General features: G+C 45.1%; 1 protein-coding gene across 1 annotated transcript in view; it reads right to left on the bottom strand.

The window, feature by feature from the left end:
- The window catches only part of sema3e (sema domain, immunoglobulin domain (Ig), short basic domain, secreted, (semaphorin) 3E), a 51,653-nt gene extending 35,935 nt beyond the window's left edge, over positions 1 to 15,718 (bottom strand). The window contains exon 1 of the mRNA XM_079501626.1: positions 15,427 to 15,718. Coding sequence (XP_079357752.1) covers positions 15,427 to 15,532 — 106 coding nt within the window. The 5' untranslated portion in view covers positions 15,533 to 15,718. The remainder of the gene's footprint in view (positions 1 to 15,426) is intronic.
- Between the last annotated feature and the right edge of the window lie 1,782 nt (positions 15,719 to 17,500).

Here is a 17,500-nt window from a genome sequence, read left to right as displayed (position 1 = left end):
ATCTCTCTTTCTCTCTGGGATTTGAATAGAGAAGAATACACTGTATCATGCTGTCCTATACCTCTCTAAAGGTGACTGGCGTGTTAGGGAACCCATCATCTTGTTTCTTCATGTGGAGCCAGAGTCCCTGCCTCTCACCACACCATGACAGACTGAGACGCCCATCGAGAGTGACGGAGTGAACAATTCTTCCAACCAAACCCATTTACCGCACGCTCTTCACCCCGTTCTTGCCTTAATGAGGAGTGGCAGAGAGCATTGTGTGTTCAAATACAACCACGCAGGATTCACACACACACACACACACACACACACACATACTGTATGCTCTGACACGCTTGGTTGGGCGTGCGCACACGTGTGCAGCACGCACACATAACACTAGGTCTAGGGCATGTATACACCTTGACAGCCGAGTCTTGTCCATATGAATGTGAATTTATAATCCATAAGGCGTACTTCACCTTGGAATGCCCCATGTGGCACTCAGTTGGCCAGAGGATGGAAGAGATGCAGGACTCGGCTTGCTTGCGCAGGTGTAGTTAACCACTTCTTAAGCCTTGTGAGATTGCAGATCTGCATTCTTCACTATTTTTGAGGGGCCCCTCCTATGCACAGCTTTGTGTGTCTGTGTTCCACGGAATGTGATGATTTGATTGGCGGAGCAGTGAGCACGGAATGTGATGATATATGATGATGTATTCAGTGCCCCTCAGTTCACACAAGGTAGTGTGATTTTTTTTCTCTGTCTGTCTGTCTATGATTGTGGGGGTGTACTTGGGTGCCCAGATTATGCCCATATATGGAGATCCCAGCAATGGTTTCTGTTTCAGGTGACATCGGATTCGGACCTGAGCGTCCGAATCCGAGAGCGAGAGAGAGAGAGAGAGAGAGAGAGAGAGAGAGAGAAAAGAGAGAGAGAGAGAGAGAGAGAGAGAGAGAGAGAGAGAGAGAGAGATTCACCCACTATACTGGGCATTACTGGGTACCAAAATGTCAACAAGTCGATGGACAGATCGGGGCGTCACAGACAGAGAATCAGGACATCAAAAAAGCCTCTCTATAAAATTGTTTTAACATGCAGCGAACGGTATAATGTGTTGGCGAGCCTGATCTCCCCAGAGAGAGCATTCCAGAATGCCCTGAAGACAAATTGCCAGCCATCCCTAGTCACCAATCTGGACCAGGAGACCAGGAGGCCAATGAAGGTGTTTCTGAGGATCTCATGTGACTCGCTGGCACATAAGCAGGTCAAGATTTCGGTGATGTAACCGCTAGAAAAACCGTGCTCAGCTTTAAAGAAGAAAGAACTGAGGCGCTGAGGGATTTGTGGCCGCTCAAATTTGAGCAGCGTTCTGCACATAAATTGAAGTTGAGCCATAGTAGTGCACTGCAGTATAGTCATAAAGTAGGTATAAAATTAAGTATGGAATTAGCAGGATTTGAAATTCAATCAATCAGAGGTAACACATTTCTACCGTAGGTTTACTATTTTATACAGCTGGGCAATTCATCAGTTCACTTCAGTTGTATTTTACAATAACATGCAATAGCATAATACAAGATGATCTGAGTCAAAATGTTTAACTTTTTAAATCAATTCACTTATCTAATTTAGCAGCAGCAAATTAAATGCAATCCATTCCTCGATATAGGAATTACAGTAAGCAATCCTTCACACTGCCAAAAAGAGTCTGTATAATGGAATGTTAATGTTGTGTGTCGTCATCATAGCAGTGGTAGGAATTGTCCCCGGGAAAGCATGCAGTATAATGGCACAATAAACTATGATCATGAATCCTGGGGCACTCTTCAGGTCAGATAGTAAATGGTGCATTTATATAGTGTTTTTATCCAATGCGCTTTACATATTGTGCATTACATTCACCCTGCACACACACATTCACACATTCAGTGAACCATGCAAGGCACCAACCTGCACATCAGGAGCAATTAGGGGTTCTGAGTCTTGCTCAAGGACACTTCGACACTAACTCTCCAGGAGCCCGGGGTCAAACTGGGAACCTCACGTTCTCATCTGGCTGTTCTACCGGCCACTCCACCCCTGAACCACTAAGGTTAAGGTCAATTGCCTTCCGTCTATTAGAAGTAATGTATTTGAAGTAAAAGATACTGGTTCTCTTCAGAATGTATTGTCGTCTCCCGTCTTTCCACAAAATAATAGAAAATGCTCGATGGTAGGCTCGATAAGAACCCGGCTTGATAAGCCTGATCGATCATTATCAATAAAAAGTATAACAAATTCCATCCCTATTAACAATAGGTATCGATAGAATTGAAACTGAGGACAGACATTCCAAAAGTATATGCGATGAATAACAATAGTATATTTTGCACTCTCTGGTAATAAATTATCATTAATGGAAGTCAATAAATCAGCTAAGTTATAGACAAACATGCATTGATAACGTGCACAGCAATCGGAAGGCACTCTAATCATGGCAAGAGGTGTTTATGATTATACAGTGAAGATAAGAAGATTCCTTCCTCTGTCATTATGTTAACCAGTTACAGACAGAGAGTTGTTGTAGTCCCCATTCAGCCCTCCGCATGCAGTCAAAGAGGGGATTTCCACCTCCCTCTCCTCCTTGTCATTCTCTCCATCTGCAGCCAATGAGCTTTTCTTTTTTTTTACCATCGGTTATAAGGGGCTGAGAGGGAATAGAGAAGGTGTGCATGGTTCCAACTGTGCTCCCGTACTTCAAATGGAAAAGACAGAGAAAAAATAATAATACTCCCTCATGACAGACACTTTCATCGGCTGTCTGCAGAGTGCTGAAAGATGCCCGGGGAGATTTGGTGAAGTTAAAATCAAAACAAACTCCTCTGATCCCCTCTTTATCCAAGTATGGAAACGTTGGTTTTCCTTACACCCGGAGAGAGCCTGGGGTGTGTGTGTGTGTGTATGTCATGTGCGTTCCTGACTTGTACAGTAGGAACTGCTTATCATTTTACCTCCTGAGGAAGAAAACGTCCATGTCAAAGTCAAAGAAACACCCAAGACAAACGCACTCATAAAACAAGAATGTCAGGAAACGCACGGTAACCACACCAAAATAAATTTATTGTAACAATTTGAGCCGCTGCCAGCGCTAACCGCACATTTCATGTCAGAAAATGTGGCTGCTCGCGACAGACTGTTTTCCTAGGCAAAGTATAACTTACTACTGAGTAATGGTATTCATGCTGGACTCGAAACAAAGGCTATACTGAAGTGGGTCAGAGCACAGGGATCGGGAATAATAATGAGTGTGTGTTCGTCTTGTGCCGCTGTGTAAGCCTGCGGGTTTGGGGGTGAGTGAGTTGGAACTTGGGAGCTTTGCGGGCTGAGGGGTGTCATCATGGCATTATCAGCACGTCCTCGTATTCCCATACTAGACCCCTGGGCGAGGGGAATGATGTCACTAAGCAAAATGAAAGCCACATGGGGTGTCCAAGGAGGAGGTGACAGAAGTGTGTGTGTGTGTGTGTGTGTGTGTGTGTGTGTGTGTGTGTGTGTGTGTGTGTGTGTGTGCGTGCGTGCGTGCGTGCGTGCGTGCGTGCGTGCGTGCGTGCGTGCGTGCGTGCGTGCGTGTGAGAGAGAGAGAGAGAGAGAGAGAGAGAGAGGTGTGTATGAGCCCTGAACAGTGGAAGTGGAACTAACGTATAGTAATTGTGCTCTACTCTGTCTGTGGTATAAATCAGGAGAGAATCATTAACAGCTGACACTTGTTATCATGGCTAGCCTGGAGAGATTCAAGTTCCCTCATCAAACCATATACTCTAAGTAGGTGCCAATATAATGGATGGGGTTACTTGCTTATTATTTGACTGTCTTGAATCCAGCCCTATAGTCCCATCTGTTTCAAAGCACAGTCTCTCAACCGCAAGGCCGAGAAGCAAAACGTACTGCTAAGATGAATTATTATTGACTGAATTATTGATGCATGTTAAGCTCTGTAACTTCCAATGAAACTACCCCAAATAACATATCTACTTGGACTGACTGAATGGCTGTCTCCACCAGGCTGAAGGCATGGGGAGAGAGTATGTTTTGCACTCTGTGTGTGTGTGTGTGTGTGTGTGTGTGTGTGTGTGTGTGTGTGTGTGTGTGTGTGTGTGTGTGTGTGTGTGTGTGTGTGTGTGTGTGTGTGTGTGTGTGTGTGTGTGTGTGTGTGTGTGTGTGTGTGTGGAGGTCTGTTTTAAAGGAGGCCAGTGATTTGCTTGTTTTAAGGGAAGGGGGTAGGGCATTCCACACCTGAATAGCAGTGCTGCGGAAGGTGAATTTACCCATATTTGTTTTGTAAGTGGGTGGCACCAGATCATTGTTTACGCTACCTCTAGTTTTGTGGCTGTGGGTGTCGCTCACAAAGTAATCAGTCAAGTAAATGGGCACTGAGGGCATGGAGAGCAAAGCTGCATGTACAATTTTGAATGTCAGACCCATTTTCAATTGTTTGACCCTGTCTTCTACCCGGAGCCAGCCAATGCTATCCAGATGCTCTGCATATAGGTGGGTCATTGGTTTGTTTTGGGAGATTTGGAGCTTATTCTTCTGTGCCATTGAGATGTTAGAGAACCAGGATATGCAAGCATAGTCAAAGATGGGCAGTATGAGTGCTCCAGCTAAAGTCCTGAGAGCCCTTTTGTTGACAAAAGAGGAAATTCTGGCCAGGAATCTAGATATGTAACCTCTTCTTTGCTAGAGATTACTATGTTGTCAACTTGGACCTTAAAATCATGTATATTTATGCTGCTAAGGGAACGGTTGGACCCGAAAAGAATGGATTCCGTTTTACCAAGATACAATGAGAGTTTGTTATCGGTAAGCCATGTTCGGATTTTCGTGAGTTCTGTACCGAGAGCCTCTTCAACCTGCTTTTTGTCTTCTCCCGATATCAGGAGTGCTGAGTCGTCGGCAAACAGGAACAATTTGCAATTACAGGCGGCACTCATTAGCTCGTTAATATATAGTAGAAACAGTAACGGTCCTAGTATGCTTCCTTGAGGGACCCCACAGCTCACTGGGAGGGAGGAGGACATGGTTCCGTTTATGTCAACCATTTGTTCTCTTCCCCCAAGGTAGGACCTCATCCACTCTAAATATGTACTATCAAAACCAGTCGCCCTCAGTTTTTCCAGTGTGTGTGTGTGTGTGTGTGTACGTCTGTCTGTATACAGATAATCTCCGGCACGGTTAACCCGGTCGATGCCAAATTTTGCACACACACTCCCTGGATGCCAACAATGAACCTCTGTCCCAAAAACGGCCTGTTATAGCGCCACCAGGAGGTCGACTTTTGTAAAACACATTTTTTTATATTACAGATTCTGTCCAAAAATCCTGCAAATCGTTACAAACTATCTCTATAGTCATGTGTTCAAGACGGATCTGTCCAATATTTCATATTCCATCGTAATTGGCTAACATTGGCTTTCAAAGTTTGCAGGATTGACCTGTTTAGAAAAAAAAGCCTCAAATCATAAACACAGCGTGCAATTTACGTGAAATCTTTCACGGACTGTCCTGCTAGGCTGAGGAATATATCCCACCCTTTTCACATTGGCCTGTTATAGCACCACTAACAGGTGGATTTTTGCAAAACACATTTTTGGAACAAAATGCCTCAAATCATCCAATTGCCATCCAAGGTGTAAGAAGAAATGGCACCCTTATCACATTGGCCTATTATAGCGCCACCAGGAGGCCACAACCTGACCTGCCCTGGTGGAGACCTGTGCTTTGAGGGGCACTTTATCTAGTTAATATTAATTCCAGTTTAAATATTCTAACTGCTACATTAAATAAACCAACATTTTCTGCACAATTAAACAAGTCAGAGATACATGTTAGGCTCTAACGTCTGCAATGTAACGGTTCATTACAGTTTAGCACGCTATGTATTTTAGCATACATAGCATATGAGCCACAGGCAGCCCACAGTTGAAGTTGGCACTTTCTCACATTCTCCATTATAGATTACGCTACAATCCACTATTATAGTACCTGAGATTAACCAAAATGACTTTCACTGATGGATGTTGGAGGGATTTAGTGTGTGTGGCATTAGTATCTCTCTCTCTCTCTCTCTCTCTCTCTCTCTCTCTCTCTCTCTCCACTCTCCCACTGGTTGCCATGGGGATAGCAGAGGATGTAAAGGGACACATATATATATGTGTGTGTGTGTGTGTGTGTGTGTGTGTGTGTGTGTGTGTGTGTGTGTGTGTGTGTGTGTGTGTGTGTGTGTGTGTGTGTGTGTGTGTGTGTGTGTGTGTGTGTGTGTGTATATATATATATATATATATATATATATATATATATATACAGCTTCTGATGCACATCCAGGTGGGGGAGGTGCTGGTATAGGCAAGGTGTAAAATGCAGGCCAAAGAGAAGCAAAGCAAAGCAAAGCAAAGTTCTTTGTTTACCCAGGGTAAGTGGACTAAGCTCGAGATGCTTGTTTACAGCCACGCCCTGCTCATAGAGCATTTCATGGTTGGGGTTCAATGACTTGCTCAAGGGCACTTCCCAAGAACTTCCCCAGTGAAAGAAAGGGACTGCACACTCAGCTCAGGTGCTTTGCATACATGACATACATGACATGCATACATGTATGCAATGCACCTGACGAAGCCAAACGGCGAAACGCGTCGTGCAATAAAAAATGAAGCATAAATAATCTTGTCCTGAGCGTCCTTGTCTGGAGTGTGCGGTCCCTTCCTTTCACTGGGGCAGTTCTCTTTGGCCTGCATATATATATATATATATATAAAAAACATCTTCTCTTATGGAAGTCCCTGGCATATCTTCAAATGGGGGTCCACGGGCTGATTAGTGTCAATTTGGGGGTCCTTGACATGAAAACGTTTGGGAACTTCATACATAATGTCCATGCATACGTATTCTGTTGTTGTTGTTGCTTGTGTTTGTTTTTTCTGTTTTCTGTTTTCTGTATTTGTAAAAAATCCAAATAAAGTACTGATCATAAAAATAAAAAAACGTTTGGGAACCACTGCTTTTTACTACTGTAAACAACATGCAGCTACTAGGCATTACTGATCATCCCATCGCCACTGTTGCTATCCTTCTTAACCACTCTAGATGGAGTGCCACGATTTTTTTCCACCCTAAAACATGATCATCAGGTATTATTATAATATAAGGAGGAAGAACTTTTTTCCAAAAAGTGTACAGTATTTGTTAAAATCATGCTTTTATGTGGACACGCCCACCAGTTCATTAAGTATGACTGGTTTGCCTGGTGGGTGGTGATGGGTGGTGATCCACCTGAACTGAAGCCAAAAATTGTGGCACTCCACCTTTAAGCCATGCAAGTGTGAACTTGCCTAAACAATTTTTGAAAACGTTAATACCAGGGTTAACGCTTTGATTGATTGATTCAATGAATACTAAAATGTATTAATTATGAATGCATTAAAGTCAAAACCATTCTTCTCAAACAAGCTGCTGTGGCAGATTCTACTAAATGCCTTCTAAATCAATATTTCTCAAACGTCTTCGTGCCAAGGTCCCACAAACTGATATATATTTCGCCACGGGACTGCGTACCCCTTCATCTTAAGATGTTTTATGCCAGGGAAATAATATTTGTGTTTGTTGTTCAAACACTTTCAAGAATGTTCAGATCGTGTCGTTCTGCGCGTTACTTGTAGGGGGTTGCACCACCTCACACTAAGTTCAAACTTAGCCTAGTTATAGCTTGAATGGCTTTCAGTAATGCATACGTCTTGACTTAAAAGCCATTTAAGCTGTAACTACACTTACTGTACTTTGAACCTTTTCCTGCTATTTAACGCAATCTAAAATGACACGGTTGCTTTCCCAGTTTTAACAGGTTTAATGTGGTTAATATGATTTAGGACACAAACACGCTCCATCCCTCCGTCTTCCTGCTCCTCCTAGTTCCCATGATGTCTCTAACTGAACTCATCCCCTCACTCTCCCCGTCGCCCCTGTGTTGCGGAGGAAAGGTCTCTAACAGAACTCATCCCCTCACTCTCCCCGTCGCCCCTGAGCTGCGGAGGAAAGGTCAGGAAGGATATTAGACTTTCACCAGCTGCCTTCCCTTCTGGACGCCTCGCTAATGAACTGGAGAGCACACACGTTACACAATGGGAGAGAAATAAGGCACTGTGGTGGAGGTGGTGGGGGGGGGGAGAGAAAATGAGAGAAAGAAGGACAGAGAGAGAGAGAAAGAGAGAAAGAGAGAGAGAGGTCTAAGTGGTTAGAGGTTACAGGGTGATTGAGGTGATAGAATTACCACCTGATAGAATTATAAAGAGGAGAAGCAGGGTGTGTGTGTGTGTGTGTGTGTGTGTGCGCGCGCGTGCGTAACACCCGGGATTCGAACTCGGGCCTCCCGCGTGAAAGTTCAACATCTTAACCGTGTCGGTGTGCGCATGCGAGAGAGAGAGCGAAAGAGAGAGAGAGAGAGAGAGAGAGATAGATACAGACTAAGGACAGAGAATTACAGAGATAGAGGAGGAAGATATTAAGAGATAGCCAGAGATAGAAAGAGAGGCAGCAGGGAGATATCGAGCCCACTGACATAATGGGAGAGACGGTAAAAAATCTAATAAAACGTAGTCTACCCTTTGCTCACCTAAAAGGGTGAGCAATATCATCATATTTGCCATTTCCTAATGATTTAATATAAGGTCTGTGCCGCCGGCCCTCCGGCTCAGAGCCTGCGTACGACGGTAAACGTTAATTACAGGCCTTGGCACACACAGGTGGTGTTGGAACCGAGTTAATGGAGCTCCTCAGTTCACACATTAGCTTTAGGAAGGAGGAGGAGGGGGAAAAAATCCCCACCTTCATTTCTGGCAGGCAGAACTAGCTAGGAGCGTGCAATACTGGTATTCCCCATCCATCCTCATCCCTCATAAGAGATTTAGCCGCAGCTATAAGTCACTGTGGAGGGTTGTAAAACGCATGCACACAGAGAGCGCCCTTTACCTTGTCTGGGAAGGATGCATGCTCTTAAATTACTACTCAGCAGGGGGTTCCATATATCAGTAATTACTACCTGGGTATTCACTGTAGGCAGACACATCATGCACGCATTTATTCACACTCATATATGCGCGCGCACACACACATACACACGCACACGCGCGCGCACACACACACACACACACACACACACACACACACACACACACACACACACACACAGACACAGACACAGACACAGACATAAGCTGCAATATATAGACGCATACTATATTTTATGTGATGCATTTAAATGAACATAAAATTTCCCAATGAATGCCACTATTCAGCCATCATATACAGTAGGAGCACCTCCCCTTGCTGTACTACTGTCTGGAATGCAGAGAGAGAGAGAGAGAGAGAGAGAGAGAGAGAGAGAGAGAGAGAGAGAGAGAGAGAGAGAGAGAGAGAGAGAGAGAGAGGGGACGGTTTCTAAAAGAACAGCAACACATTAGCACCAGCTGTATGTACACTTCTACATTGTAGATACAGTACGGGACGGATGAGGAGTGCACTCTTTTCCCCCATGCAGCGGTGCTGAGAATGCAGCTCCCGAGTGCTTTTAGCAGCTTCTTGTTTGAGTTTTGGGAGAGGAAAACGCCAGGCTAAAACGTGGAAGTGACATGGGTTTATTTATACAAGCCAACGTGTATGACGTTCACCCTGTCCAAACATTCTGACATCACTGGACAGCTTTATTCAAGTTGGGACATCACACAGACCGACTGGGGCAAAATATTTATATATGGCACTAAATGATTATGACTTTTAAATAAATACGCCGCTGGCCGAGATACTGTGAACTTAATTGTCGTGAAACGCTCCAGTTTAATGGCAGCCGTCTCACATATACAGTGCCAGAGCAGCTCTCACTCACTCTGGCATGTTTTGGGGCAGAACATAGCTTAGTTGGCTGCCTTGAAAACGTGTCAACTCATGTTATTTAATTCTTTCCATCGCGTTGCCACTTTCCTCTACCAGTGGAATGCTTTTCAGTACAAACAGAAGCAACTGTAACCAAAGTTTTATCCCACTCAAGGACCCATGATGACTTGTCTGTTGTTTTATGTTCCTTTAAACACATAATGGTTTCTCTAAAGCGCATGTAACCAGAGCAGCGCTCGACAGGTATCCATTATATAAGGGTGTGGTGGCGCTTCTAGGCTCACTAAAACCAGGAATATATGAATCTGAATCAGGGCCCGCTGTTTCAACACTGGATAGAAACCAATGACTGGATTGAAAACTTGACACAGTTGGATGACCAGGGTTGCTGTGTCGAGTGAAAACTCTAAACCACATCTGAAGCAAGTGCAAAGAAAGACCACTGATTTATCCAGCATCATTACACTGCGCAGAACTCCAGGACATTTTTTTGGAAGTGACTTTGAACTGATTTGGTAATTACTTTAGGAAAGTGCTGTATCACCCTCTCCTTCACGCCGCAGCTCCAGTGATCAGCCAAGCGTGCGGCTACAGCACTGCAGATGGAAGGATAAATCTCGACCCAGCTACCTCCCTGTAGCCCACCATGACACTGGCACTTGCTAGCCGTACAAGAGCATCATTAGCAGCGGAATGGATGTGTTTCCTATACTCTGATGAGCTCAGTCCACTCGGGGAACTTGGAAAGTTGTTCAAAGTTGTTGCCAAAAAAACTTTTTAGATCCAGGTTAAAATGGTATATGGCAGGTATAGAAGACAGCATACTGTACAATTTGTATTCCTGTGGAACGGTGGGCTCACGTCACATAATCACACAGGGATTAAGGACATTGATTAGCCCTAAAGTCATAGCCATCGAGGTGTATTAGAGGCTCACAACTTGCATTTAAGGTCTTTGGAGGCTCGGTGGCTGGGGCCTACAGGATCAGTTCTGCACTGAAGAAAGCAGACAATCTGCCATTGTAACTTAATACATGGTGAGATTAGGCTAACAACCTTCTGGAACACGAGTTAATTAAGAGCGTAGGCGGCGGAGAAGAATGAAAGAAAGCTAATGGGCGTTTGTTTGGGAGAAATCATCAGTGGTCCAGAAATAGACAGTAGACTACAAGGAAGGAGATGAAAGAAAGGGATGCTAATAATTTCAAGCAAGTCTGCATTAAGTGCGGCTCACATCAAAGCCGCGGGACATTTATATTCCGCGCTAGAAACTTGGACAGTCGCCCTTGAAACATCTGACAACGTTCCCAAAGGAATTCATCCCCCAAAGAAGAAACCAGAATAAAGCTTAATCTGAAAATGAGCACTTATTAAAAAACAGAGGCACAGTTCTATTGCTCCCACACCAGCAGCACAACAACAGAGGAAAGGTAACCAATACATTCCAGTGGTAGATTGTATTCATTATTATGTCCATCCATGTTCCCTATAGCTCCGCTGAAATGGGAGAATCAAACGGATAGATTGAGTTACGATGGCTCCTCTGCCCTGTTTATCTGCCAGATGTTATGGTAATATTTTCATAGTCCTGAGGGCGAATAGTTAAAACCACATCCCACACCACTGCCCTGAATCACTTCCAAGGCCCCGGCGTGCGAAGAATTCACACTATTCTGTGAGTGAGTGAGTGAGCGAGCGAGCGAGCGCGTGTGTGTGTGTGTGTGTGTGTGTGTGTGTGTGCGTGCGTGCGTGCGTGCGTGCGTGCGTGCGTGCGTGCGTGCGTGCGTGCGTGCGTGCGTGCGTGCGTGCGTGCGTGCGTGCGAATCCTACGGTGTCTGGTCGCTCTAGTCATCAGTATGTGTGTGCGTGTGCTTGAGGGTGTGTTCGGAATCACTGGCAGGGGCCATGAGGCATATATTAAGGCTTAGATGTTTTTCATTCCATAATGATAGGATCCAACTGCAGCACTCCCCAGCACTCTTTGCTAGCCAGAACATGTAGAGAGAGAGAGAGAGAGAGAGAGAGAGAGAGAGAGAGAGAGAGAGAGAGAGAGAGAGAGAGGCAGTTATGGCATCCACTAGCTCTCCCCTCAGGCGGTTAATGAATTGGGTGATATATATGAAAGTCATGGTTAATAGAGATATTGATGTGGCATTTATGACTAAGCACACCAGCATGGCTCTGCTCACAGAGCTCTGGAGACTCGATATTAGCGTATATATACAAAGAGATCCCACGGAACAGTTAACCAAGAAGGGCACCCTGTTTCAAATTTCTTTTACTCGTTATTCTTGTCCTTTTTTTCTCCGTCCATCCCATGTGTTTTACTTCACTTTATGTAACCGCTGCACTTCCACCATTTGACTTAACCCATTAAGAGCTGAGGAGGACCTGATTCAAATTTTGGCCGTGGACACCCTTCTCAAAATATCTTGTTCCAGGGACCCCAATGAAGCAAAGATTTTTTAATTTTATTTTTTATAGTTTTTTATTGGGGAGAGTCAAGCAATATATCTGACAGGAAAATCTTTGCACGTAGTCACCCATTCTTTTTTCTTTTTTTAAATCATCACAAACATCAACAGACAACGTACACCCCCCCAACGAAACAAGGACAAACAGGACAAAATAAAATAAAAATAAAAGTAAAAACACAGGTCACATCATGGGTCACAGTCAAGAGTATTGTACACTTGTAAGAGAGGCACTGTCTGTTAATTCTGAAATCCACAGCACCCTGTTTCAAATTTATTCTTGTCCTTTTTTTCTCCGTCCATCCCATGTGTTTTACTTCACTTTATGTAACTGCTGCACTTCCACCATTTGACTTAAAAGAGAGACCTGTCAACTGTTATTATTATTGTTAATACAAGCAGAATGGCAGTTTAACCAGAATGGCAGTTTAACCATTTCAACACTATACTATTGGGGGCTTTTTGCCTTTATTGATAGATTACAGTAGTTGAGATTACAGTAGTTTGACAGGAAATGGGGAGAGAGATGGGAGGGCAAAGGTCGATGGGATCGGGACTCAAACCCGCGACACGCTGTCAGGCTGGATTGCCTGGACCGCTCGGCCGGCACAGGCCAACACTATACTAATTTGACCCTATTCCCAAGAGCTAATAAAACTAGGAAATAACAGATCTACAAGCTCACAATGTGTCATCACGCAATGCATTGTGACCTGGTAGATCGGCTATTTTTGCTGAATGTTAATCCCATAACAGGGATGCTAGGTTCATACAAGGCACATGAGCACCAGTCCGTTGTGTTTCAAACCACACGAAAGACTCTTCTCACTTTCACCATGTAAGTTACAGAGCAGCGAGCGCTCATATAACTGGCTCACACATCAACATATTTGTATTTTACTGACCATACAAATTCCACACCTATATTCAAGCATGGCTAACTGGCGTACGTGGAATCATCACTTTCTGTTGCTATAGAGATCAAAAGAAACACGGAAGGGGGAGGGGAGATGGATTCACTATTTATAAAAGATTTTTATCTACAAAGCAGAGAGAGAGAGCCCTCATTATTCTCTAAGAAGATACAGTGGGAAACATACCAGTACATATCACACACACACACACACACATACACACACACACACACACACACACACACACACACACACACACACACACACACACACACACACACACATACACGCACTCACACACATGCATGCATGCACCCACACATGCATGCACACACACACAGCTATATTTGTGAGGATTTTTGATTGATTCTGATTCATTGACCTTAACCTTACATCACCCCTACATGTCGAACCTTAACCTTTGCCCTTATCTTAACATTAGTCTAATTCTATTCTATCCCTGCACTTTCCGTAATCTTGGTATCCTTGTGAGGACACACGCACGCACGCACGCACGCACGCACGCACGCACGCACGCACGCACACACACACACAAACTAAACTACATCCATTCCCATATCCAGAAAGCCACTGTATCACACCACCAGTATGAGAGAAAGCCACATTGTGTAATCTCAGCCACCATGGCCAGAGTGGCAAAACAAACCCGAGTCAACAACACAGATGGAGAAAAACATCCACAGCCTCAACAACATCCATGCAGGGAGCAACAAGCATTAAGCTGACAAAGTCATCAGAGAGGGCTTGACCCTCTTTCACAATTAACAGTCACACTGTGAAATCCACAGTGTTTGTTTAAATCCGAGAGAGTAAATCAGATTTAAACAGAGATTTAAACAGAGATACATTACACTCAGGATATTACAGTCTCTCTCTCTCTCTCGCTCTCTCTCTCTCTCTCTCTCTCTCTCTCTCTCTCTCTCTCTCTCTCTCTCTCTCTCTTTCTCTCTCTCTCTCTCTCTGGAGAGGCATACATCTTAGATAACAATCAATAACAATACCATTAGATGGTAACGATAACCTGTGACTTCCTTTACTCACAGATGGTGTGGCTTGCAAAATGGAATGCCAGAAACAGTACCCCATTTGGTACTGACAAGACTTCTTTCAAGAATGTTCTGATATTTTTTATGCAGCAGTTAACACATAGGCCTCTACATGTTGTGCCTTTGAGTCGTGAGAAAAACCTGTCATCAATTAAACCATCCATAAACAATTTTCGGCAGAAAAGATCACAGGGCAGTCTCGTGTGTCAGGGTTCTGTGGTTTTGCGGTACGCTTTTATTAACCGTATTTATTTGGGTGGCACTCCAAACCAAACATTCATTGTTTAATCAACATTTACTCAGCCAGTCGAATCAGGAATGTTGGGAATCCACAAGGAATCCTTACTAACAGTGTGGTTAGAGTCAGGGTCAGGCGAAGCGTGCAACAGTGTGAGAAAAAATAAAAGTGTTTGCATCGTTACACCTGTCTTAGCTTCAATCTACCATGAACTCACACGGTAAAGAATGTTCGTTTCCACCCAGTTGACTAGTCTGAGCAACACGCCATGTGTTCAATTAACCAAGGACTCTCTTCTCATTCTTTTTTATTAAAGTGGTTAATAGCGGTATTTGTCTTCATTACATCAAAAAAGACATGTGGCATGCCAGCAGCAACACAGCATCACACACACGCATGATGCATGCACACCACATCCACTCTTGCACATGCACGCACGCACACACACACGCACACACCAGGCTCGGCTCCAGGATGAAATGACTGAGGGGGCAGTTGAAATTGGCGAGGGGACACACATAATTTTTATGTAAAACAACATGAAACTTAAACTGAGGGGGCACAATTTGCAACTGAGGGTGCCAGGCCCCCTCTGGAACCCCCATGGCACACACACACACACACACACACACACACACACACACACACACACACACACACACACACACACACACACACACACACACACACACACACACACAGTGACACACACAGTGACACACACACACACACACACACACACACACACACACACACACACACACACACACACACACAGTGACACACAGTGACACACACACACACACACACACAAGCACAGGTATCACTTTACCTTTGTGTGAGAGCCGTATCCTGGGGTAGATGCCGTGGGCTGTGGGTGCCGAGCTCCACACACAAAAATACAGCAGCATCAGTGTCCGACACACACTCCTGGCCATTGTCAAAATTATGACAGACGCTTTATGCTCATGTACACAGTCAGCCTGTAAGGGGTACTTATAAGTCCATCCAACGAGGTCTGGGAGAGGAGAACCAAGTCCCTGTGGGCTTGTGAGATGAACAATGGTCCCCTGAGAGACTGCAAGATTACAGAGTTACCTGAGCTGCTCTCCTCCCCTATCAGTCTGCTTATAGAGCTGCGTCCACCAAACTGCCCGAGTGGACAGAATATTGCAGCAGGTCTCTGCTGATGATTAGCCCTATAGCTCTCTGTCCTGGTGGTAACTAGGGAAGCAGAACAGAAGTCCAGTTGCTACATCCACACGTACTGCAGTGCCTGTACCACTGTCAATCCAGTGTGCGTGCGTCCGTGCGCGCGCATGTGTGCGTCAGTGCGCGCGCGTGTGTGTGTGTGCGCGCGCGTGCGTGCGTGCCTGTCTAGCTCCCTATATAAAGCTTACATCCAGTCCCACTTGCCTGATAAAAGAAAAGGGGAAAAAAGCAAGCGCGAAGCCGCTGGTTGAGTCGCACCAAGGTGTGCGTGTGTTTAGGAGCCGCTGAAGTGTAAATCCTCGTCTGTCCCAGCGGGCAGGCGGACAGGGGGCTGGGGGGCTGCCTGGAGCTTCAGCTAGACTGCGTTCCTCCAGCTAGGGTCCAGTGGAGCCAGTCATTCCCTGGATCTGGATGGGAGCCCAGGAAAAGGAAGCTTGGGTGCGTGGGTGCGTGGGTGCGCGCGCGCGCGCGTGTGTGTGAGTGTGTGTGTGTGTGCGCGCGTGCGTGCGTGCGTGTGGGTGCCTGCTGTGTGTGGATGGAGCAGGGAGCCTCGTGTCTGGCGTGTGGTCTCTCTGAATTGGGGAAAGGAAAGTGAGGCTTGAGGTTCCTAACTCCCGCTCACGCTCCAGCAGCTAGCCTGGGGAGGATCTCCAGAACTCAGTGAGTCAGCTGAACCGCGCGTCTCTGCTGCTGCTGCTTTGCTGCTACTGATCTGGGCATACCATGCACGCCAGGGAGGTGTGAGTGTGAGCGACTGAGCGTGTGGGTATCTGTGTGTGTGTGTGTGTGTGTGTGTGTGTGTGTGTGTGTGTGTGTGTGTGTAATACTGGTGTCTGGTGGTATATTTGCCAGTTCTGAAGGGAGGAAATTGTCCTGCTGCTTCTCAACTGCTTTCAGAATCTCTGTTTCTCTGCCAGTGCCTGTCTCCCCTTCTCTCTCACGCTCTTTCTGCCTGTATCATTTCTCTCTTGCCCCCCCCCCCCTCTCTCTCTCTCTCTCTCTCTAAGGTTAGTTGCTCTGTTTATATGAACAGTATTTCTATGTACCGATGTCATTTGCTGTAAGCAGTGTAGGGTATATAAACAGTGTACACACAATGATTTGTATTCCTTAATGTGATTGTATTCCATTTGACATCCTTCTCCTGTCACAGCAGCTCACAAATCTCGCTGCTGTGTTTGCACATTGTTGTACTTCACCCAACAGATATGGGAGTTTTTTGTCATTAGTCATGTTTTCAAACTCTCTTTGAGTGATTGTAATCCGTGGAAAGTATATGTCTCTGATGTCTTGGTACAGTGGACAGACGGTTAGGAAGTGTAGCTCAGTCTCTACCTCGTTTTGTGTGCAGTGGGTGCACAGTCTGTCTTCTCTTGGGAGCCAGGTCTGCCTATGGCGGCCTTTCTCAATCGCAAGACTGTGTTCACTGAGTCTATATCGAGTTAAAGTTTTCCTTAGTTTTGGATCAGTTACAGTGCTCAAGTATTCTGCTACTGTTTATTCCCTGTTTAGAGCTAAATAGCATTCAATTTTGCTCTGGTTTTGAGTAGATCTTTTCCAGTGTGTAAGATAGCTTTCTTTTTGTTTTCTTATGATTTGGTGTAGTCCCGTTTGTTTTCTGTCTGGTGGTTGTGCTTGTGTTAGTCCCAGAACTAGCTGGCTGAGGGGACAGCTTTCCAGGGATTCACTGGGCC

This window comes from Electrona antarctica (genome assembly GCF_951216825.1).
Source record: "Electrona antarctica genome assembly, chromosome: 5".
Taxonomy (NCBI): Eukaryota; Metazoa; Chordata; class Actinopteri; order Myctophiformes; family Myctophidae; genus Electrona; species Electrona antarctica.
The sequence above is the reverse complement of the archived record's forward strand: the minus strand, read 5'-3'. Positions and strand labels throughout refer to the sequence as shown.